At 33.2% G+C, this 26,669-nt stretch overlaps 1 protein-coding gene across 1 annotated transcript in view; it reads left to right on the top strand.

Moving 5' to 3' along the window:
- The window catches only part of GlnRS (Glutaminyl-tRNA synthetase), a 45,889-nt gene that overhangs the window by 11,720 nt on the left and 7,500 nt on the right, over positions 1-26,669 (top strand). The window contains exons 4-10 of the mRNA XM_072543792.1: positions 3,204-3,343; positions 3,458-3,644; positions 12,509-12,696; positions 19,361-19,584; positions 25,005-25,144; positions 25,433-25,604; positions 25,663-25,825. Coding sequence (XP_072399893.1) covers positions 3,204-3,343; positions 3,458-3,644; positions 12,509-12,696; positions 19,361-19,584; positions 25,005-25,144; positions 25,433-25,604; positions 25,663-25,825 — 1,214 coding nt within the window. The remainder of the gene's footprint in view (positions 1-3,203; positions 3,344-3,457; positions 3,645-12,508; positions 12,697-19,360; positions 19,585-25,004; positions 25,145-25,432; positions 25,605-25,662; positions 25,826-26,669) is intronic.

The raw sequence follows: 26,669 nt of genomic DNA, 5'->3' as shown, positions 1-26,669 counted from the left end.
TTATCTTCATCTGAAAGATATTCCTGCCACAGACAATTTAGTTTTTCTCGTTCTTTTTCATAACTTATTTTCACAGTATAAAGATTTACACAGAATACTCAGTGAAATCAACTAACACTACGGGCTAAAGCTTGGAAATGAACAAGACTCATTTTTCATTTATAGCGAAGTTGCATTTTTACAGAAAATGAATTATCTTCTGGGAATGGGCATATAATTGTAGTAAACGATATCAGATATTATTTGGCAAATATAGGAAAAGGTTTCAGAATCTTAGCCGTCGGCGCAGAGAACAGAGAGAGCGCAATTCGGAGAGTAAAAGAGGGAAGATGTAAACGCTCGGTTTGGTGATGAGGTACAATCTTCCTCAAAAATTATTTTATTTTAATTTATTATAACATCTCGAGTCGGTAGGTAGGTATCATTAGGACGGTAATGAATTTAATGGGTTTTTCAATGCCAAAATTTAAATACTAAGAAACATTTGGATATAATACAAATTATACAAATACCTAGTATGGAGTCATTAGCAAGAAATATTTTGTTGAATTAGACGTAATCCATTAATGTATTTTTAATCATAATCAAGTTATACAGGACGGAAGGTTTTATTTAAAAAATACGTCAAACATTCATTTTTTATTCATTAGCTTTTTGTCTTTATGGTTTACATTTTACATATGTTTACTAAATAAGTAAACAATAATGAAATAAAACTATAAATAAAGTAGATACTACACCTAGAACTACGAACCTTGGATTCCCCCAAGGCAGTATTTTAAGTCAAGTTCGGTTTTATTGCATTCAATGGATTATATTTACAGATTGCAAAAGTGTCGTAGAGAGACTAAAAAATATGGACAGAAAAGAAAATTTTAAAATTTCGCGAAGATAGAGCAATAAGAAATAATAATTAAGAAAAGTAAAATGTTTACAGAGGCTCAACTCCTGAAAAATCACTATGAGACTCAGAATTATGATCACTGAAATCACTACTACTGTCTTCGTCAAGAATAATCATTATTTCATCAAAACTAAATCTAAAACAGGTTCTTTTTCCCTAAAAAATTGTTCGAAACTTTTCGCGTGTTCACACCGTTTTTTCCACTTTTCATTTGAAAATGTTTGAAAAAATTCATCGCAAAAACGATCCACAGAACTAAACTTAAAGTCAACGTTTTTATCGGCCACGTATTTCTTAACAGCTGCCCATACTAATTCTATGGGGTTAAGATCTGGATGATACGGAGGCAGCCGTAACACCGAATGACCACTATTACCCAGTATTCTGTCAATTTCATACACCTTAAATCTAGGTTTATGGATTTGTAAAATACTGTAAAGATCTACTTTTAACATATGTTCTGAAAAAGGCAGTTTGCTTTGTCTTAGCCACTCTTTCATTACATTTTTCCTTGAACTCATATTAGGACACTTTCAACTTACACGTTATGATAAGAAGCATTGTCAACAACCAGTACACTACGTGGAGGAATATTGGGAATAAGCATTTCCTTAAGCCATTTTTTATAATTTTCGTAATTCATTTCACTGTGGTAGTCATCTGTTTTTGTGTTTGATTTAAATTTCAAATAAGCATTTTTCACAAAACCGTTTTCACCACCTGCATGCACTATTATCAGTCTCTGACCTTTTGAAATCGGAGCACGTAATCCCTCATTGGAATTGTCGCTCCAACTTTTCGAGTGAGTATGGGAAGAATGAATGTAGGTTTCGTCCATGTATATGATAGGACGCTTCTCTTCCCGGTATTTTTTAATATCTCGAAGAAAGTTACGTCTCAACTGTTGATTTACGGTTTTTCCATTAAAAGTTTTTTATTAGTTTTTGTTTTTCTCCAACGAAACCCTATCTCCCTCATTGCTTTTCTCAATGATTCACGCGAACTATTGTAGTTGTACTCAGTGGCAAATTTTCTATGTACTCGTCGTAAAGTTGGAACTTCGTTTTCGGTAGTTGAAAAATTAATAATAAATCGACGAAGCACCCCTTTGTCGCACTCATCCAACTTAGATTTTAAAGCCGACTTATTTCTTTTTTTATTTGGAGTACTAAATATTGATGCAGTACCATCTTCGATGCACTTCATTTCCTTCGAAATGGCTTGTATGGCGGATAAACTTACACCTGTTGCTCTTAGAACACGTGTTTGCACTTGTTTTAAGTCAATTAGAGGTATGTTGTCCCTTGCTTCTTGTTGCATAAAATGCATAACATTTGCTATAATTTCTCGGCTTTGACCGGACAAAGCTTTTCGATTTAATTTTGATTTAAATTCCATTTTACGTCACTGGGACTCACTGTTCTTTAAGAAAACTCTGCCGCAGACTGTACCGACCGAACTTTACACGCTGAATTGTTGACTTCGACTAGTATATTTCCGATAAATTTAGTGCGCATCAGGTGGGCGTGGCGATTGTAAGATTTTCAAACTTCTTCCTATGTTTGACAAATTGTAACAATCAAAATTGGCGTGATTTTGTGTAAATCGGCATATGATGCACACGACTGTAATAAACGATATCAGTCAACAAGGCCGCGTGAATCATATGGTGATTCTTATCTCTAACTAACGAAAATTACCGTTTTTTTTTTTAAAGAGACGTGTACATATATGATTAGTTTTTAATTCTGTGTGTATATAGAGGGAAAAATATTTACGGCCGGAAGGACCCTCTTTTTTTCACTATGGTGACAATCTAAAAAAATTATAGCCCACAGTTTGGAGTTGTAAACACACTCCAGACAGTGCCCTTCATAACGCTGTCTGGTTTCAAAAATTCACTAATTAATGCTCAAAATCATTCATTTTTGTCTCAACCGCTTGGACTAATAAGCATTTTAAATTTAGAAATGTTATTCTTCCGCAGCAGCATTTAATTTTGAATTATAAAATGGACTTGTTTAACAACAAATCTCTTCCATTTTACTGTTCTATACTCTATGCTAACAGTTATTTACACCTTTATTTTTGTTATCTCAGTAATTTCCTCAGATTAATATTATAAAAAAACACAATGCTTGTTGTTTAGTAATTCCAATAGCTTTAACAATCTGGTTTTTTTGCATTATAGTATAGATATAAAAAGTACATGTTTTGGAATTTTTTTAAACAAATTGTCCCTTTTTTTTTCTTATCGCTGATAAATGTTTATTAAAGTGTTTTATATTAACTGTTATAGATCAGGGTTTAACAATATTAGATGTTATGAAAAAAGTCAACTTTCATGCACCCGGAGAAAACTACAAAACTGATGGATACGTTGTTACGGAAAATACTGAAAGATTACTAAAGGAACATCTGAAAATTACTGGTGGTCAGGTAAGCATTGGATAAAATAGCAAATATGCATTTTTATAAATTTTGTGGCAATAAAAGGATCACAATTCACGTTTTCTAAAAATAATGACATATTGTTAAAACTCCTATTTGTAGGTAAGAACCAGATTCCCTCCAGAACCCAATGGTATCCTGCACATTGGTCATGCTAAAGCTATTAACATAAATTTCGGATATGCTGCTGCCAACAATGGTATATGTTTCCTCAGATTTGATGACACTAATCCAGAAAAAGAAGAAGAAAAATTTTTCACGGGCATTAAAGATATGGTTACTTGGTTGGGTAAGTGATATGTAACAGTCATAATTATATCACAATTGTTGGGTGTTGATCGGACATCGTCTTGTAACGCATGCGAATGTCTCTAAGAGTCTAGAGTTATTGATAAGAACTACTTCTCGTATCTAGAGTATTGAGTTTCTTAGATCCACTGTCAACATCCTGGAAAACTACTAAGGCTCATTGAAAAACATCAAGAACAAAATACAGAGTGTATTTGATGTGGGCATTTAGAAATACGGTGTTTATCATAAACTCATTATTTTTACATTATAAATGAATGAATTAATTTTTTAAAAACATGTATTTTCCTCACTTTAAGACATGTCGTGTATATCATCCGAATATTCCAATAATGATATTTTTAAAGTATGATTTGTCATAATTTCTATGCAACAAGCATATAGGAATATACAGTACATCAGTGTGGTCCAACCTTTTAGTTGTTGCGGGCCGTATTAAATTTGAAATTATTATGAAGGGCCAGAGAACTCGACTAGTCCAAAAAAAGTTTATTTTAAAAAATAATATACAAACGAAATATTATTTACAAGTATTTTAATATGGTTTACAATTTACATGTTATGTTTAATATTTAACATAAAATAAAAAATCAATGGGATATTTGAGGCAAGGGTTTATCCTCTACTAACTTTTACAACTATATCTATGCTATACAGCAATCCACGTTAAGAAAATAACATTAGGCTTATGGAGATCAGTGTTGAAAAAACCCTCAGGCATGCGGTTTACTAGATTGTCGATATATTTTTCGAATTTCCATTTTCAATTAACATTTAACTGTAAAGTCAGAATAACAACTGAAGAACCACAAAGCCTTATTATCATTATGTAGTCTCTGTAGTAGTAGAACGACATAAAATCGCTGACATACGTACACCGTATTATTTTAAGTTGCAATTAGTAATTAGATATATGCATTCCAAGCGGTCCGTTTATTTGCTTTTAAATCTTTAATAGCCGGCAAAGTGTATGATTTAACTAAGCAATACTTTCTACTGAGTTCTATGATTCATGATATATGATATTCTTACTGAAAAACAAATAAACTGTCGTTACTATAATTAAAATAAGATAAAATAAAATTATCTTTTGTAAATACTATTTATTTAATTAAAATCATTTTCCCTACTTTTCATCTCTTGTTTCGAATGGGCACTTTTGGTCAATTACGTTAAAAAACATTAATTTAATTCATGTCTGTGAAAACGAAAATACAAATTATACAACCCTGAATCGTGCTTGTGTTCATCGTGGCATCGCTGCGCTTCTATCGTCCATAAGAAATACATGGCGCTATCTCCGCAATGTTATTTTCTTAACTTGGAACGCTCTTTAGTCGTAGTGAGTCTAATACACGCTTTCAGAGAATCGTTTTCCATGCGATTACGTGTTTTAGATTTAATATGCTTCAAAGCAGAAAATGTACTTTCACATATATACGTACTACCAAACATTGAATATAGTTTCAACGCAAAGTTACGAAGTTTAGGAAAACGATCCTTGGAGACTAACTTCCAAAAGGTACTAATGTTTTCATTTTTATTTGCTTGAAAAAACGAATCGGACTGTAGTTCGCACAGCTCTAATTGGTATTCTGCTGATTGGTTCTGGATGTTGACTCCCATTGGATTGTTAAAAATTCCATCAAATTCCGAAAACCTTTGAAATCCCCGAGAAATCGACCATGGTTTCTTCTTGATTTATTTCGAAACACGCAGGAAAATGTGTGAGGTCGTTTATTTTCATGCAGTTCTCGAACAGATCAAGTTTTTTGCGAAATGTCTCAATTTGACCAACCAACTGTGATACTATCTTATTTTTCCCCTGGAGTTGTAGGTTTAATGTGTTCAAGTGAGAGGTAATGTCTGTTAGAAATGCCAGTTCATGAAGAAATGTTTTGTTCTTAAGCTTTGTTATAAATACGTCCGTGTTAATAACAATTTCCATTTCAAAAAAACAGTAAGATCTCAGCGTATCTCTGAATGAAGGGGGAAGTCCTTATATTCAGTATTTAATTCCTCCAAGAAAGAGATGAATTTTCGGTGTTGCTGAGCTCTGTTTCCTCCTCTTAAGCTGTTTACTATCTGCACTACAGTTTTCATAGTATCGTTGATTTTAATTATCTTTCCGCAGAGAGCCTCTTGATGGATAATGTAGTGAAACATAACACAGTTAACACCATTTTCTCGCAAAAGTCCAGCCAATCCCGTTATGCGTCCCGTCATTGCTTTTGCTCCGTCGGTGCAAACGCAAGAGCACTTTTGAAGACCACCTATAGTAATAATATTTCATTGAGTTTAATACATTTATTTAAACATACTTTTTAACAAAGTCTCCAAGAATCCATGTTCTACTATGTAACAAACGTTGACAAGTAGTGACAACTGACAAAGAGTCTCCATACATTGTGCCTAGAGCCCCGTGACCGTAATCATAACCTACTGATATGACACCTATATTTTTCACAGTGTCACTAACTGCTTCAAATATATTTATACCTTTGGTCCCGTCTTCCATGTGGTGCAGTTTTAGAAGTTCCTCAGTTACACAAAAATCTTCACTGATGTATCTAACAAAAATTAATAGCTGATTTTTGTCAGTTATATTAAATTCGTCCAGGGTTATTTGATACAGATACAGTTTGATGGGAAACTGAAACACATTAAAAATTTTTTGGCCATCTTTTCATCTCCAAACGATCGCGCCATTTTAACGGCACACCGCTTGATCATTTCTCCATCTCTAAATGTTTTTTTACTTTTGACAAGCTCTAAACATACTTCATATGATGCTGCTAAGCTTGATGATTGAACAGCTGTCGGTTTTGTAAATAGAGATTTTTGTTTATTCAATTTAGCTTTAAGTTATTTTACAAGAGTATTGCAACCTTCACCTTGATATTTGTCGTATTTTGTTTTGTGCTGGGTTTCATAATACCTACTAATATTGTATTCTTTTAATACCGCGAGTACTTGACAACAAATAATGCACTGAGATTTGCTTTTTAATTCGATGAAGAAATATTGATTTTCCCATTTTCCTTGGAACATACGATTCTCTTCGAAAATTTTGCGTTTTTTGGCACTATTCATTCTGAATTTAACATTCAATTTATTCGCCACTGTTAAGTCAACACGACACGTGCAGCTGACTGAAGCTAACTGCCCGCTCATCGGGAGTGGGTGTTCAAGGTTAACTACTTTCTTAAGATTACGGACAGTTAGGCTTGGAACAGGTGAAAGTTATCAATGGCAATATTTTTGAAATGTGTTTGCGGGGGCCGCAGTTTAACGAGCTTTGGGCCGCTTGCGGCCCGCGTGCCTGAGGTTGGACCACACTGCAGTACATGATCAAATTAGTAGAGCCACTCCATAAAATTTTGCTTTTTGTTTAATAATAGTATGTAATTGAGCTATAAAACATATTTTTGTGCTTAATTCTATTTTACTGTGATTTAGAACCTTACAAAGTTTACAGATATTAAAAAAGAAACAAGTAATTACACAAAAACAGTTAAAATTGTGCCTTAAGCCTAATAAAGGGTGATTCATTTAGAGGTACTTTTTTTGGTGGGGATTTGATTGGAGATCGTGCATGAATACTGTCAAACTGACATTTCGCTTTTGTTCAGTATTGTTTGATATTTCATGATGGAAAGACTTAGCCCGACACAGCGTCTAGAAATTATTAAGTTGTATTTTGAAAATGGGAGTTCTGTGAGGAATGTGTTTCGTGCGCTTAGAGCAATTTATGGTCCACATAATCGGCCTACCGAACGTACCGTTCGCGTCATAAAAAACTGGTACAACTCTTATAACCGAAAATTGTGTTTTTCAAGTTGTGTAAGTTGATCTTGTCACATATGTCATTCAAATTTCTAGGGCAACGTTGTCAGTTCAACGAAATATTCTATCAAATTAGCTTAACGGAGGGCTGTGCGACAGACACATTATAAAATTACAGTAGATGCATTCCAATGTGTCCTGTGCCAATACCCTACGTTTAAAGGTCCTTTTAACATTTTGGGCATTATCGCAACCCTCTCTCTGGTTATTAAATTTATTAGATACGGTTTTTTGTTGTTAATGATAATAATAATAATACCTATATAAAAATTTTAAACATTTTTTAACGTTCTTTTTTATTTAAATTTAGTGCAATTCCGTTATCTGTGATGGCAACAACGAATTGATTCACGAACCGAGTCTGAACACAGGTTTACATTGGGAAAAAAAAAGTGTACCAGTTTTATATGACGGGAACTGTACAATTCGCTTTACGATTAGTAAGTTTGAAACCCAGTTTTCATTATTGGATAACACGCGACCAAATAGACACATTCAGCACGCACTGAAGAAAATATAGCGGCGGTAACGGATAGTGTACTCGAAAATAATGAAGAATCGATTCGTCGCCGTTCTCAACAGCTTGGCTTGTCTAATGCAACAACTTGGCGTATTTTACGTAAGGATCTTGGTTTAAAAGCATACAAAATTTAATTAGTGCAAGAGCTGAAGCCGACCGACCTTCCGAGTCGTCACCGTTTCAGTCGATGGGCTCTTGATATGCTTTCAGAAGATCCACTGTTTTCGAGAAAAATTTTGTTTTTAGATGAGGCCCATTTTTGGCTTAATGGGTACGTTAATAAACAAAATGCCCGTATTTGTGGTGATGAACAACCCAAAGAGGTTCAAAAGTTGCCATTACACCCTGAAAAAACAACTGTTTGGTGTGGTTTATGGGCTGGTGGAATCGTTGGTCCATATTTCTTTAAAACAGAGGCCGACCAGAATGTTACTGTGAATGGAGACCGTTATCGTGCCATGATAACGGACTATTTGGTACCTAACATTGAAGCTCTTGGTCTCGGCGACATTTGGTTCCAACAAGATGGCGCCACTTGCCATACAGCTCGTGAAAGCATGGCTTTACTGCTAGAACGATTCGGTGAACAAATTATTTCACGCTTTGGACCAGTGAATTGGCCGCCTAGATCCTGTGACATCTCACCTCTAGACTCTTTCTTTTGGGGCTACTTAAAGTCCAAAGTCTATATGAATAAACCAGATGCGATTGAGGCATTGGAGGCCAATATTACTCGATTGATTGGTGAAATACCAATCGAAATGCTGGAACGAGTCATCGAGAATTGGAACTTCAGAATGAACCAACTTAACCGTAGTTCATGGCAAACATTTAAAAGAAATTATCTTTAAGAAGTAATTGTAAAGAATGGTTCTTTTGTATGATAATAAATATGTTCAAATAAAATTTATTTTTTTCATTGTTTTTTCTTGTTGAAAAAAGTACCTCTAAATGAATCACCCTTTACTTGGTAGTGTCACCCTTTGTAGCAATGACTGTCTGGCACCTTCTTGACATACTTTCTATACATTTCTGGCAATTTTGTTGAATTGTTCCACTGCTGTGCCATACTGTATTAAGTGCTCGATCAATTGACGTTTTGTGGTTATAATTTCATTTGAAATTTCTTTCTTCATGAGCTTTTAAAGATTTTCTATTGGATTAAAATCTAGCGAATTGTCATGCCATTCGAGCACTTTTATCTGGTTGTCATCAAGGAATTTTGTAACAGTTTTTGCCTTGTGACAAGTCGCCGAGTCATACATAAACGTGAAACTCTTATTCGGGAGCCACTCCTGGACCTGGGAAAGCATTTTTGTTTGCAGTACTCTCAAGTACTGGTCCTACCGCATTGTCTTTCGACAATGTAGAGTCTACCAGTTCCTTGACTGCTTATGATAGACCACACCATAATTCTGGGGTAGTGCTTTACTGTCCTCACAATATAATCCGCTTTACATTTTTCCCCAGGTCTTCTCCTCATACATTCAGCTCCATCCATGAGGATCTGCACAGTAGATTACAGGCAAACCTGTAATATTATTATTATTATAGAATCGTGGATAAATTGATCAACTGTAAACTACATAAAAGAAAAACAATGTTAAGTAATGTTATTTATCTGATTCCAATCATCAATGGTTCAATCTTTATGATCTATAGCCCATTAAAGCTTTTTTTCTTCATGGCTGGTGTGAGGTCGGTTGAAAACCCTATATCCTATATTCGCCGACGAGCTATAATTGGTGAAACATTGATGCCAGACTCCTGCATCATTTTCGTTAAACTCCTTCGAGGTTGTTTTCGGTTTGCCAAGATTATATCTCGAATTTTACTTACATCTCGTGGTGTTGTAAGTGTTGCAATTTTTTTTTCGACCACATTTTTGTTTGCGTCGTGTGGTCAAATCCAAATTTTCGTCAAGTTTTTTCTTTGTACTGTCCACAGTTGAACTTGAAACTTTAGAAGTTGATGCCATTTTTTTGTTGGAGTGATTAGTGTTCAATAATAAAGTTTTTATTTCCGCTATTTTTCTTGGTCAGATATCTTTGGCTTTTCCCATGATGTTCTGGTACCACTGGTGTAACGAACATGCAATGTTTGCTAAATTTAAAAAAATAGGATATGACTGCCAGAATATTACTAGATAGCAATGAAAACTATATATTATAACTCTAAATACCAAGAATGCAAAATAATGTGCACACGACTTGCAAGCTAGGCTGGACAGCACTGACAAACAATGGCATATCAGTCACGTATTACCACGCCTGTGTTGCCACTATTGCGAGACTATAGTCGGTTCGCTATATTTACGCGGGTTTCGGATTAACAAAATTATGCTAATGACTCATTGATGACCAGTTGCAGTAAACGACTTCCCAGAAAATTAGGTAAAAACTGCATTAATGGTCATATTTTAAAACACATTAAAATAACATTAGGGTAGGTATAAATTTGTTACAATATTGCAGTTGAATTGATTCTTTGCCAGTGTTGACATTGTATGTTTGGTGGAAATATTTAAAAATGCCTAGACGTGTGTTAGATGTAGATAGTCTAATTTGTAGTGTACATAAGTATTTTACGGATGAAAAAGAAAATGGCGGTCCTTTCAAATCGGTAATGTCTGTTCAACAACGCGTATGTGATGCTCTATGAATTAGTGAAACCAAACTAAGAGGAGTATTACAAAATCGCAATAATGAACGGCCGAAAGAAGATCACCGAAAAACTCGCCTATCATTGAAAACGGAAGATATTCCAGATGGAAAAAAATTTGAAATTCGTGATACCATTTATCGAATGCGAGCCAACAAGGAGCATGTGACCTTAAATACAATTCTCTCGGAATTAAAAGATAGAAAATTTGACGAAATTGGCAGAACAAGTCTATGGCAAGTGATACATAATTTGGGTTTCAAATTTCAAAAGGAGGATAACAGAAAAGCCGTTTGTGAAAGAAGTTCTGTTGTGCATAAAAGAATTAACTTTCTAAGAAAATATTCTAAATTAAAAGAAGAAAGGGCACATTTTATATATTTAGACGAAACGTGGATATTTTCTAGGGGTGCAACCAAGAGAATATGGCAAGATGATAACGTAAAGTCTATCAAACATACTGATGGAGAAGGGAAGCGACACATAATTTTACATGCAGGAGGGAAATCGGGTTTTATAGAAGGTGCTGATTTAATATTTTCATCTAAATCAAAATCAAGTGACTATCACGATAATATGAACACAGAAATGTTTGTAAAATGGTTACATGAAAAACTTCTCCCAGGTATAAGTGAGCCCAGCGTAATTATTTTAGACAATGCACCTTACCATTCTGAAGTATTAAACAAAAGTCCAACGAATTCTTGGACTGTTAATAAAATTAAAGAATGATTGACAAAGGAACATATACATTTACAACATATTTTAAAATCAGAATAATTATTACGCTTGGCAAATATCCACGCAAAACCAATAACCTTTGTTGTGGATCAGATTATTGAAAGTTACGGTCATCAAGTTTTACGTCTGCCACCGTATCATTGCCAGTTTAATCCCATCGAATATATATGGGGAATAGCAAAACAATATTATGACAACCATATTGGGCCTAACGGTTATAGCGACGACGCAGTTCGGGAAACTTGGCGAAAGGCACTTTCAATTGTAACTCCAGAAGTGTGGTGCAACTGTATATTCAATTGCGAGAAACTAATAGAAGATTGGTGGGCTCGTGAAAATAAAATAAACGAAATAAGTCCAATCATAATAACAATTAATGGTGATGACAGTGATGATGATGACGATTATGATATTTTTGATGATAATGACTATTTTTCATTTTTGTTGGCAAGTTAAATTTTTTTATTTTTCATTAGAAATTCTCTCCATGGAACAAATATACATAGACCATATTTTCTGTGTGAAGTGTAATATAAAAGTATTATTAGGTTTATATTAGCCACATTAGACTCCATTAATGAAGTAATTCTCCTTATTATACTGTCAATTATATAAAAGATTTTCCATTATTATTTAATTAAAAAAAGTTATGGATTATTTTTCATTTCATTTGACCAGTTGATATTTCCCCAAAGAGCAGGTAATTAAAACTGGGTACTTACAATAAAATTTTTAATCCGAAACCCGCATAAATATAGCGAACCGACTATATTTACTGTACTTTCATAAAGTCTTACAAGATAATCAAATGGAAACAAACGCATTAATATATTATACAGCTCAATTATATACCCTTTTTGTAAAAAAATTGAATTTTACTAGATGGCTCTAATAATTTGATCACCCACTGTATATGTTAGATGTTTTTGTAGTATCACTAAATTGTAGCAGGTCATATCCATCATATGGCATTCTTCAACGTATTTTTAATTTTTCACCTAGAAAAATTAGAGAATAAGATGTGGACTACACTATGTGTCACTTGCCGATACTATACTTTTAAATAATTCTTTTAGGATATACCCCATATAAGATAACACACTCCTCAGACTATTTCGACCAATTGTATACGTGGGCGATTGAATTAATCAAGAAAGGACTCGCATACGTTTGTCACCAAACAGCTGATGAGATGAAAGGTTTCAATCCTCAACCTTCACCATGGAGGGATAGGCCAGTCGAAGAGAATTTACAACTCTTTGAGGTATGTAAATATCTACTTAACGGTAGTAGAAGTGGGGGTTTAGAAATGGAGGTTAGTTACAAAAGATATTTTAGAGTTTATTTACGCTGTTATGGAGTTTGTTAGAAAAACGGCCAACGTCGAATTTTTCTTTTTTTTAACTGCCATCCACTTTACTAATGTATGGATCTTGTAAATTTTCTGCAAGAACGGCTGTATCGTCAGCATATTTGATATTATTGATTACTACTCACTCTTGTCTTTCATTCAAAGCCTCGGTAACGATTTCTTCAAAAGACTGGGTGGCAAAACAACCCTGTCATTACTCCACATTCAGATGGGTAGTTTTTCAATGCGATTATCTCCAATTTGAGTAGAGGCTACTTGATTGTAATATAAGTATTTTAGTAGCCTTGGAATGCCTTCTCAAAGTCGATGAAACAAAAATAGACGTCATTATAGAACTCACAACTTTTGACTGGCCACGGAACTAACACCACGAGAAGGCGTCACGAATTAACGGTCTTCACATCGATTAACTACTCTCGATCAATTCGTTTCTAGTCATCATATATTTATTCCAAGCAGGTTTAAATTAAAAACTGGATGAAAATAACCAACAAAATACAAACATTAAATGAGAAATAAAAAATTAAAAAAATATATGTCACTAAAAGATTCGATTCGTAACGATTGTCAAAATTCAAGTCATAAATGCCATCCAATTACATAATAACAATATTGAATTATCAGTTTCAATTTTTATTATACGTCTCGTTTTAAAATAATTTCATATAAATATAATTATTATTTTTAAACATTTTATTTAGTTTATATAATAATTTAGTCAACTCTCAATTGATATTTATTTATATTTCATTATTTTTTTTTTATACGCTTATACAAAACTAGTGATTTTGCCCATCACCATGTGACGGTCACTCCTCTCAATTTTTCAGTTTGTAGATTAGTCATCTTTAATTGAAAATTGTCCGACTATAGTTTGGCAATTCATTTGTTGGGAAAGCTGGAGTTTTGTATTATATTTTTTACCGATCATTAAATTCGCAGCCAATATTTTAGGATAAAAAAACATAAAAAAAAGAATTAAAATTAAATTTTTAAAATAATAACCTTCTTGCATGAAAGGGCCGGTCTTTTCACCTTCAGATAAATATTGTCCTATCTGTTAGATAGTTATCTGGAGGATAGACATTTTCGACAGTCGAAATAAAAGTTAAACCGCTAGACGCACTTTCATTTTTTGCTTACAAAACTTGACGTGATTTTACGAAGTTTATTAGTCAAATGTAAACCTTCGTGTTTTTGTAACTCTAGAAGATATTCTATATAGTTCCAATTTATAGAATTTCCATCTCCATCGATTATTGTATGACGTTTATTTCCAAAAGTGTTCCTAATTAAAATGAAAAAGACAGCAAAGATTTGATTTCACGTACAAAGCGTCTATGTATCTGTTGATACGTATTTCGACTTAATAAGTCTCACCAGAACAGTTATTCATAGGCGTTCTCAACGTGAAAAATAATCTTCTCTGTCTTTTAAGAAGCAACAATAAAATGGCTTCGTTATGGACGCAATAGCGACATCTGATAGAAAAATCGGTAAGATAGTTTCGAAACAAATTCAGATTTCTGCTTTAATCTGAACCTTCTAAAAATGCAAGGTATAACAGACGTTGATAAAGATGTTAATAGAGACATGGGGAATCTAAAATTTGCATTCCACGACATGTCTATCAACTAAGCAGAAATCCTTAACGAATTTGTTTCTTGTACTCATACAGAGTAGATCCGAATAAAATGAAAAAGACAGCAAAGATTTGATTTCACGTACAAAGCGTCTATGTATCTGTTGATACGTATTTCGACTTAATAAGTCTCATTAGAGCAGTTATTCATAGGCGTTCTCAACGTGAAAAATAATCTTCTCTGTCTTTTAAGAAGCAACAATAAAATGGCTTCGTTATGGACGCAATAGCGACATCTGATAGAAAAATCGGTAAGATAGTTTCGAAACAAATTCAGATTTCTGCTTTAATCTGAACCTTCTAAAAATGCAAGGTATAACAGACGTTGATAAAGATGTTAATAGAGACATGGGGAATCTAAAATTTGCATTCCAAGACATGTCTATCAACTAAGCAGAAATCCTTAACGAATTTGTTTCTTGTACTCATACAGAGTAGATCCGAATAAAATGAAAAAGACAGCAAAGATTTGATTTCACGTACAAAGCGTCTATGTATCTGTTGATACGTATTTCGACTTAATAAGTCTCATCAGAACAGTTATTCATAGGCGTTCTCAACGTGAAAAATAATCTTCTCTGTCTTTTAAGAAACAACAATAAAATGGCTTCGTTATGGACGCAATAGCGACATCTGATAGAAAAATCGGTAAGATAGTTTCGAAACAAATTCAGATTTCTGCTTTAATCTGAACCTTCTAAAAATACAAGGTATAACAGACGTTGATAAAGATGTTAATAGAGACATGGGGAATCTAAAATTTGCATTCCACGACATGTCTATCAACTAAGCAGAAATCCTTAACGAATTTGTTTCTTGTACTCATACAGAGTAGATCCGAATAAAATGAAAAAGACAGCAAAGATTTGATTTCACGTACAAAGCGTCTATGTATCTGTTGATACGTATTTCGACTTAATAAGTCTCATTAGAACAGTTATTCATAGGCGTTCTCAACGTGAAAAATAATCTTCTCTGTCTTTTAAGAAGCAACAATAAAATGGCTTCGTTATGGACGCAATAGCGACATCTGATAGAAAAATCGGTAAGATAGTTTCGAAACAAATTCAGATTTCTGCTTTAATCTGAACCTTCTAAAAATGCAAGGTATAACAGACGTTGATAAAGATGTTAATAGAGACATATGAATCTAAAATTTGCATTCCAAGACATGTCTATCAACTAAGCAGAAATCCTTAACGAATTTGTTTCTTGTACTCATACAGAGTAGATCCGAATAAAATGAAAAAGACAGCAAAGATTTGATTTCACGTACAAAGCGTCTATGTATCTGTTGATACGTATTTCGACTTAATAAGTCTCATTAGAACAGTTATTCATAGGCGTTCTCAACGTGAAAAATAATCTTCTCTGTCTTTTAAGAAGCAACAATAAAATGGCTTCGTTATGGACGCAATAGCGACATCTGATAGAAAAATCGGTAAGATAGTTTCGAAACAAATTCAGATTTCTGCTTTAATCTGAACCTTCTAAAAATACAAGGTATAACAGACGTTGATAAAGATGTTAATAGAGACATGGGGAATCTAAAATTTGCATTCCAAGACATGTCTATCAACTAAGCAGAAATCCTTAACGAATTTGTTTCTTGTACTCATACAGAGTAGATCCGAATAAAATGAAAAAGACAGCAAAGATTTGATTTCACGTACAAAGCGTCTATGTATCTGTTGATACGTATTTCGACTTAATAAGTCTCATTAGAACAGTTATTCATAGGCGTTCTCAACGTGAAAAATAATCTTCTCTGTCTTTTAAGAAGCAACAATAAAATGGCTTCGTTATGGACGCAATAGCGACATCTGATAGAAAAATCGGTAAGATAGTTTCGAAACAAATTCAGATTTCTGCTTTAATCTGAACCTTCTAAAAATGCAAGGTATAACAGACGTTGATAAAGATGTTAATAGAGACATGGGGAATCTAAAATTTGCATTCCAAGACATGTCTATCAACTAAGCAGAAATCCTTAACGAATTTGTTTCTTGTACTCATACAGAGTAGATCCGAATAAAATGAAAAAGACAGCAAAGATTTGATTTCACGTACAAAGCGTCTATGTATCTGTTGATACGTATTTCGACTTAATAAGTCTCATCAGAACAGTTATTCATAGACGTTCTCAACGTGAAAAATAATCTTACCTGTCTTTTAAGACAGATTTTACATTATTAGGATTATGTTCCTAATTAATTTAACCATATGACAAGGGTTGTAAAAGATGAAATATTTTTTATCTTGTATTAAAAAAAAAAGGGTTTTATATTGCTAAATGCCTACTGCATCCCAGAATATGCGTCATTGCAACATTTGCTGTTGCCCCGTCAAATGTTAATGATGTTACGTGAGCCGATGTTTCTGTTTCGATCAACTGCAGACATTGATTAACAAGATTTGCTTTTTGTGTCCCATTTAACTCGTTTATAAAAAAATACCCAACTGGAATTTTCCAGCTTCCATTAACACAATTCGCCATAAAAACAAAAGCATCTTTGACTGTGTCATTGCTATCATTTTGCAAATCGTTTCCAAAATCGACATACCCCTGAAATTTTGTCCCGTCCCCTTCTACATTCTTACATATTGACATTTCATCCATTATAGAGATAGCAATAGAGGACTTTGTGACTTCTCATTATATTTTTTTAAAATTCCAAGAGATTCTTTTGTGAACCCAAGTTCTCCGTTAACATTTCTGAACCTAATATTGTTAAAGATGTGGAAGACAAGTTTGAAATTTCTCCTTCACGTAATTATACCCCTTTGGAAAAAAAAAATTTAAAGTTATCGCAAATTGTTTTAATGTAGAAGAATATTTCATTTGTTTGCTTATTTTCCGTCTTGCCAGTTCTTTACATATAGGTGGCATGTTTTCAAATAAAACTGAATGTTTTTCTAACAAACAAATTTTTTAATTGTAAATCTTTTATTAGACGTTTTATAAACAATACCTTTTTCTTCATTCTTCTTAATTTTTGTGACAAAATTCTGATTTTCTTGGACTTAACCGCACTTTTATGTTCTTCCAGTTCTAACCTAAGTTTTAATATCTTCTCTTGAACACTGAGTTCATCATTAGGGATAGCAATCCCACTCGTTGATCCCACATCAATTGACTCTGCATGTCTCTTTCTCTGTAACAATAAAGTACATAAAGAGTAAATTTTTTGTGGAACTTTTAGTAAAATAACACAAAAACATTGATTAAATGAGCTTAGTCTCACTGTGATCTAAGTTCATTTACTCAATAACATGACTATGTATTATTATACCATGATAATAAATAATTATGAAGTCGTGTACAATAAGAAAAACCAGACAAATAAATATTTTTTTAATAATACCGCACTGTACAGTGCCACATAATTTTTTTAAATGGGACTGTACAACCATTTTCAACTTAAAGGTTGATAAACTAGTTGTACTTAAGGCTGTTTTATCGGTGCATCAAAACCTAGGGACAGTGTTTTCTCTGTTATTTACTGACAAAATGTCTTGAAATTTGGACACGTTATTCTAAATTATGTTGCCTTTAAACTGATGGTTTTACTTTTTTTATTTTTTTGAAACTTCTGTTGAAAAATTGGAATATACTGTTTAACGTTCTATTATAACCAAACTTTTTACGCCCATCACTCGAAAGAGTTTTTTTTTCTGTAATCGTTGATTTTTGTTTCACCTTTCTGTGTCCAGTAATAATCGAGAAAAGCGTGTTCCAACTTTAAAGAAAATTGCTAAAAAATACTGAAATCTAATAGTGAAACGTGTTACTCATCATTGGGCTTAGTTTCATCGTTATCGCCTTCGTGACGTCAAATCTCATGAACGTACGGTCAGTTAGTTCGTGTTAAAACTAATTTGAATGGAGAATAATGTATTTGTTGTCATTAAACTACCCGTCGGCCGGCGGCACTGAGTAAAGATGGTCTCGCGTAAGCAGTGTAGAAAAGTAAGTGATACGCCCATTTCAAATCGCAGTTGGCTTGAACTGCTAAAACAGCCTTAATCTATAATTTTTATTGTAGACTCAATGTAAAATTATCTTTTATACAACATGAAAATGATTTCTAATAATACCTTTCCAAGTCCTCCTTTTGGCAGCACACTTTTTGGCAACTCAAGAAATATAGTTGGTACTGCTTGATATAACAATTTCACTTTTCCTGCCATAGTTCCATAAAATAAATTATTTTTCAAATGCTTCGAGCAGATTCTGTGGTTTTTAGTGGGTATAAAGTTTTTAATTTTCATATTTTCAATCCAAAGACTTGTTTTTGGTTCGTTTGTTGGAAACCTATATAAAAAGTAAATGTTATTAATTTCATTTTCGTAGTTGCTATAATATGTTTTATAAATCCCATTATAAATTAGTTTATTCTAACTAAAATAACTAAAACATGTAATTTTAGTTATGTAATTAGGTACATTAAAGTGTTGTTGTTTAAATAAAAAACAGCTTAAAAGGCAATATGTAAGAATAAAGGAGTATTTAGTGTATTTTCATCTACCCACCCATAACAAAAATATTTCTTTACCTGCGAAATTTAACTCCCACTTCATTCTTTTTGTTGTTGCTTTTACAACCGTAAGCCGAACACATCACCATTTTAAAGAGTTAAAAAAATTGCTACTTTTCACTCAGAAATCGCACAAAAATAATTAACAAAACTGAGTTGTGTCCATCCGAAAATGAGCACCAAACGAATTGCGGACCGGTTAAAATCGGCTTTACTTTCGCTTGAAGGCTAGATGGCGCGTTACCACTTCTTTGACGAGTAAAATTCACTACTCTAAGGTATTATATATTTCATCGTTGACCTTTTTATGAACTTTACAATATAATTGTAAAAAATTGTCAACTTGTACCGTTATATATATATTTTTTTATTTTAGGATATGAAAAACGGAAAAATCGACGAAGGCGCAGCAACATTGAGAATGAAGATTACTTTGGAAGAGGGAAAACTGGATCCAGTGGCTTATAGGGTAAGATTCACTCCCCATCATAGAACTGGAGATAAATGGTGTATCTACCCAACCTACGATTACACCCATTGTTTATGTGATAGCATAGAACATATCACTCATTCACTTTGTACCAAGGAGTTCCAATCCAGGTAATTGAAATAGCTTTTCTATTATCCCCATTGAAAACCTCTTGTTGCCCACATTTAGATACATATAAAGGCCCTTTAGTTCTATAATTCGTTGTTTAGTGTATATATGGCAATGTCGGTATTGAAGTAAAAATATGGAAAACAGAATATGATTGTAGGATCGGCACCCGATTAAATAATTTGTTCCATCAAGTAACGTCCCGATGAATATATAATCATTATGGGTAATTTTAACGCCCTTGTTGGCAATGATATAGTTCCAGGAATAAACAGCGATATAATGAAGATATCAGAAATGAAATCGGAGACCTTCTGATGGACCTCTGCAGCATAAACGAAATACGTATTAATAATACATTTTTCCCTCACAAAAAACAATACTAATACACTTTTTAAAACAGTAGAGGACAAAGATCTATGATAGACTATATTCTGTCGAATAGAGAGTTACAGCCCTCTCAAATCTTGGATGTAAGAGCACTAACATCAGCAGAAATAGGAATCGAACATAAATTGGTAATGTGCAAAATCCGAATGAAAACACATTATATGTGCTAACAAAACACCAGAATACACCACAAAGATAAAAGTCGAAAGCTTACAGGATGACTCCACAAGATACGTATTCCAAAAAAGAATAATCGAAAAAAGCAGAAACATATATCACAAAAAGTGATGGAATCGAAGAAAACTGGTCAAAAATGAAGTCTAATACCTTAGCCTCGGTCAAGAAAGTTCTTAATGAAAGAAATATAAATAAAAATAAATCGTTCCCAAGCGAAGAACTCCATGGTTTTGTACAGAAGTGGAAGAAAAATGTAAAGACGAGAAAAGCTTACCTGAAATACATGTCAACCAAAACACAAGAGGCATACCATAATTACAAGACAATTAGAAACGAAACACATGCACTTGTATGAAAAATGATCACTGGGAACGCTTTTCGAAAGAAATGGAACATGATTTTTACGGTCTGCAAAAGGAAATATGTCGCTTCATAAGCGGTCAAAGAACGGAGGTAATGGAACTAATAGAACCAAAAAACATAGAAAAGGATACGTGGATTGACTACCTAAAAAAGCTCTATGCAGAGAAAGAACAAACGACGCTAAAACCGGAAACACCAGAAATTACCCCAAATGAAGAACTTAATATAAATGTACAGGAAGTTCGGAAAATATTTGAAAACCTGAAGAACAGAAAAGCAGCAGGTAAAGACGGGATACCAAACGAATTACTGAAATATTGTGGAGCACCAATGACAGAAAAATTAACAACATTAATTAATAAAATTATAAAACGCAATAAAAGACCGGAAGAATGAAGAACAAGCGAACTAATTCTACTATTCAAAAAAGGAGATAAAAAACAGCCAGAAAACTTGTTAAATACTACGCTAAAACTTACAACTAAAATTTTACAAGTGCTAATAAATCAGAGGATAAGTTTAGCAGATGAACAACCTGGTTTTTGTAGTAGAAGATCGTGTAGAGATGCAATATTCGCTATAAAGCAAATTACTGAGAAATCACTAGAGTATAATAGACCAGCATTTCTGTGTCTGACCTAAAGAAAGCGTTTGACAGAGTAAGACTCAAAGATGTAATATCTTCTGTGTAATAGAGAAGTTCCCGTAAATATTATAAAAACTATCGAAAACATCTACCAAAACAACAAAATGGAAGTCAGAATAGATGGACAACTTACAGGACCTATAGAAATAGACAGCAGAATAAGACAAGAGGATTCATTGAGCCCAATGCTCCTCAATTTGATCATGGTGAAATCATCAAAAGCGTTAACAAAGGAAGAGGATACAGAATGGGAAGCAAAGAAATAAAAATACTCTGTTAGGCAGACGACGCAATATTGATAGCCCAAGATGAAGATAGTCTGCAAAGACTGGTCCACAGATTTAACATAAGAGCAAAAGAATTTAATATGACAATCTCATCTCAGAAAACTAAAACAATAGTAGTCAGCAAAGAACCAACCAGATGTAAAATAGAAATTGATGTCATCAGTATTGAACAAGTAATGGAAATAAAATACAAAAAAGCAAATAGACTGACAGGATGTCTTAATAACACTATATGGCGAAACAGACACATTAACACTGAGATGAAGTCAAGAATTTATAAAGCCAGTGTAAGACCAATAATGACATATGTCTCAGAAACAAGACCCGACACAGCCACAACGCACATACTGCTGGAAGCGACAGAGATACTGAAACGGCAATACTGAGAAGAATTGCAGGAAATACACTGAGAGATCGAAAGAGAAGTGAAGCCATTAGAAGAAAAAGTAACGTACAGTGTATAAATGAATGGACACAAAATAGAAAAAAAGAATGGAATAACCACATAAGCAGAATAGAGGAGAACCGTGTCGTCAAAATAGCAAGAGATAAGTCACCAATTGTCACCAAAAGAGTGACAACCTTCCATAGAGGTATTAATCCGCTAATGAACAAGCAGAATTGCTTATAAAGAGGTAGAAGAAGAAGTAACGTCCCGTCCCGTCACCGAATTCAACAAGATTGAGTTAGCAAAAATCGCTTAATTTCAACCATGTCTCAAGAGTTACTGAATATATAAGAAACTAGAGTGGCCCATCCATTACTTAATGACTGTGTAATTTCAAATTTCAAATGTGTGTAGGTCAAAATATATTTGTTATAGTAGAGTATCTAAATTATAGGCACTAAATTCTGAGGAATGATAATTGAGTTTTAACGACAACACTGTTGCTAGGTTGTGATTATTGATAATTTATCAACTTTTATATTGATAATTCACATACAGTCAAATAGTCATAGAATAAGGGACTTGTCAAAGTATATAATAATTAATGACGGCGCTGGTCAGTAGAAAAGAACAGTAGATAATCGAAGCCATAAGTTAGAGAGAGATATATCACTCAGTTTTGGTGCTTACCTCACACTCAGTAGCGTATCGTTTACGTTTACGATTAAAAAATTTGGTTATGGTCCGGGTTCAGAACTCGACCATTTGTTGGAGTTGAAGCAGTAGACAGAATGAGAGGAATCCAATGCCAGCCTTCTAAATGATTCCTAAAAGTCTGGCGTGACGTTTTTTAAAGCAGTAGCTAACAGACGTTTCACATCATCCATTTTAAAAGATAAGTTTTCCCTCGCTACTAGTCCATATAAGTTCGATATCATTATCATCGGGTTTTCAAACCCGATGTTATCGCTTCAATAAAGGCTTGTCAGCGGTTTCTAACTTTAAAATGGTACGGATGTCAGAACCCGACCACTTCTTGGAGTTAAAGCAGTGGATAGAATGACGGGAATCGACTACCAGCTTTTTAAACGATTTCTCAAAGAAGGTGACAATTGACATATGTCATACATAGAAAATTAAGATTATTGGAATTATTAAAAAATTGATGAAATGAAATTCATAATTAAATTGGAAATTTCATAATTAAATTGGAAACAAAGTAGGTTCAGTTGACAAGTTATACCCAAAACAACAACTCAAATAATTTAAATATAAAGAAGAAACTAGATTGTAATGTTTCTACGTATGATACTTAAGTCTATTAAAAATTATATCTCTGGATTGGATTTGTAATAATTTCAAATAAAAATTTGAAAATTTTTCTTGTTTCAAGAAAGAATAACTTGTCAAATGATTGATTACAAATAATTGTTAAATTAGTAATGGAATTTAAAAAATTAGAATAAATTTTTATTTAAGATTGCATGAGGTCACTCTTCTTCCTAGACCTTCCTTCTTCTTCTAAGACATGAGACTAAGACCAAATTCTAAAGACAAAAAACATAGACTATAGGGACTTACGAATAATAACAAACCTCTACTGGAATCAAAGAGCACAAATCGTAATAGATAACGAACCCAGTCCAGAAATTGAAATCAGGAGAGGAGTTAGGCAAGGATGTATTATGTCCCCATTACTATTTAATGTATATAGTGAAGCCATTTTTGAAGAAGCATTACTATCTCAACGTGAAGGAATAATAATTAACGGAAGATCTATTAACAACATAAGATATGCAGATGACACCGTAATTATGGTAAGCTCTGCTGAACAACTAATTACTGATAAATAAAACAAACAGTTTCTGTGAAAAATATGGACTAAAAATGAATATAAAAAAGACCAAATACATGATAATAACAAAGAAAACAAATATACCAACAAACATACATTTGGGAAATGTACCGATAGAAAGGGTTGATAAATACAAATACTTAGGAACCTGGATTTCAGACAATAATGATCAAACAAACGAAATAAGAGCAAGGATAGAAATAGCAAGAAAAGCATTTGTAAAAATGAAAACAACTCTCTGCAACAAAGACCTTAGATTAGAACTGAGAGTAACAGCACTGAGATGCTACGTGTTTTCGATACTGCAATATGGGCTTGAAAGCTGGGCATTAAAGCAAGAACACATAAATAAGTTACAGTCCTTTGAAATGTGGTGTTACAGGAGGATGCTTAGAATAGCATGGACACAGAAGAAAACTAACACGGAAATATTGCGAGAAATGGGCAAAGAATGCGAAATAATAAACACAATAAAAATAAGAAAGTTACAATATCTGGGACACGTAATGAGGGGACAGCGATATGAACTGCTAAGGCTGATAATACAGGGAACGATAAGAGGAGGAAGGAGTATAGGAAGAAGGAGAGTGTCATAGTTGAAGAATTTAAGGGACTGGTTTAAATGCAGTTCTATAGAACTCTTCAGAGCAGCAGTAGATAGAGTAAAGATAGTGATGATGATATCCAACCTCCGATCGGGAGACGGCACTTAAAGAAGAAGAATTCTTCTTCCTCTAAAGTCTTCCACAATAATTTAAAAAGAGGTTTATAATTGCAGTTGAGATTGATTTGTGTGTTTAAGCAACAATCACGGTCCAGTTTGATTTCTTGGATATCTTAAGGTCTTCTAAAAGGTTCGTAAGTCTAAAATTTTTATTGAGTATGTTATGTAAAATTTTACTGTTTTTGGTAGGAGAAAAGGAATGATTATTAAATTTAATGTGATGTCCAAAGTTTGATTTATCTGTGTGTTATATTATACAATCACCACAAAACAATTTGTAAATACCACTCTTGTTTAGTTCACCAATTTTGTCCTTAGTTTTGCTAAAAATTAACATAATTGTGTTCAATACACAAAAGTGTTTAAAAAATTCCAACAAATAATTGTATTATTATCTTATTATTATTATTTTCGGTATCTATAACTACACGTACATATACAAAGGACTGGCTCAGTTTACGCGCTCTCATAGTATTTGAAAGGTCGAAATTGTCCATACTTGTTCGTACGAGTCAAATTCGCTTTATACTTTCCAATTTCTCTAATATTTTACTGTTAACTGAATTAAATATATGTATATATTTATTTTTAGGCGTTCAAGTTACTACTGGTTATGCAATGCCTTAAATATCTATTGTCCTGTACAGTGGGAATACGGACGGCTCAATGTTAACTATACAGTCGTATCAAAAAGAAAAATAGCCAAACTTATTGATGAACAAGTAGTTAAAAGTAAGGTTCTAACATTTTAATATAATTTAGAATAGTGTTACTTAGTATAGTGTTACAATAACTATTTTTTGAGAACTGTTTTGTACTTCTGTTACAACTAATATTCGATTTTTTTTAAATAATGATTTTCAATACTGATATATTAACTTTTCTAAAATAATAAAAAAAATATTTCTTAAGTAGTTACCATACTCTATAAATAGTACTGCTTAGAAGGCAATGAATATTGATTTAATAAATATTCCATTAGTGTTATAAATATAACCATATTTATCTTGTTTTTTTTAGATTGGGACGACCCAAGACTGTTCACCCTCACTGCCTTAAGAAGACGCGGATTTCCTTCAGAAGCCATTAACAACTTCTGTGCTCAATTGGGAGTAACAGGGTCTCAAAGCACTGTAGATCCGTCCATGTTGGAGGCCTTCGTTAGAGATTACTTAAATAATACAGCGCCAAGGTAAATATTACAAAGTGGTGGAATTATTGAAAACAAATTTTTCTTTTTTCATTTTTAGGAGGATGGTTGTTTTAGAACCATTGAAGATTACCATAGAAAACTTCCCGCATAGTAAGCCTATAGCTTTGTCAGTTCCTAACTTCCCATCCAAGCCAGAACTGGGTAGTCACGATGTTATTCTGAATAGAACTATATACATTGAAAAAAGCGACTTCATGGAGGTAAGATCAAATGGATTGTCATGTTTTTCACACCATTTTTAATTCTAATATCAAGTTGTACTAAAAATATGTTTATTTATTCTGTTTGAATCAATGCAATGTTGGTTATCGTATAAAATGAAAGGCATCTAATTTCACTTGTTAAATATCTGTTAAATCTGAGTATGTTTTATCTGAGGAGCTAGATTTAAAGCCTATATCCCCATTACTTTGGCAGGTTTTTGAAAGTATTTTATCAAGACGATTTTGCTCGATAACCAACAGAGATATACATCCATCGAAAATAATCCACGTAAGATGCCTCAACTCAGCAGATGTAGGTAGCGACCATAGCCAAGTATTATGTGAAATAAGAATCATCCTGAAATACTTCCAACCCAAGAGAGCGGCGCCAACAAAAACAAAAGTCAAAGTCGAAGGACTAAATACAGAATCCACGGAATACTTATACAGGAAAAGAATATCAGAAAAGATCGCTGGGAATGAAATATTAGTAAACGATAACATCGAGGAAAGCTGGGAAAAACTCAAAAATAACATAATTAACGCAGCAACAAAATCACTTGGAGAGAGGAAAGTAACGAACACTATTATATCAAAAAAGAAAACAACATGGTTTAGAGAGGAAGTGAAGAAAAGAATTTTAACAATACAGAACACAACAGGCATACAACCACTATAAACTAATCAGAAATGAAACGAATACTTTAGTTAGACAAATAAAAAGGGAACACTGGCAGAGCTTCTCAAAACAGATGGAACACGACTTCTACGGAACACAAAAAGAAATATGGAGAATGATCAGAGGACAAACAAAAAAGGGATGAACGAATTAATAAAAACA

The sequence above is a fragment of the Diabrotica undecimpunctata genome, chromosome 9, assembly GCF_040954645.1.
Source record: "Diabrotica undecimpunctata isolate CICGRU chromosome 9, icDiaUnde3, whole genome shotgun sequence".
NCBI classification, from domain to species: Eukaryota; Metazoa; Arthropoda; class Insecta; order Coleoptera; family Chrysomelidae; genus Diabrotica; species Diabrotica undecimpunctata.
Note: the sequence above shows the minus strand (reverse complement) of the source record. Positions and strands in the feature narration are given on the sequence as shown.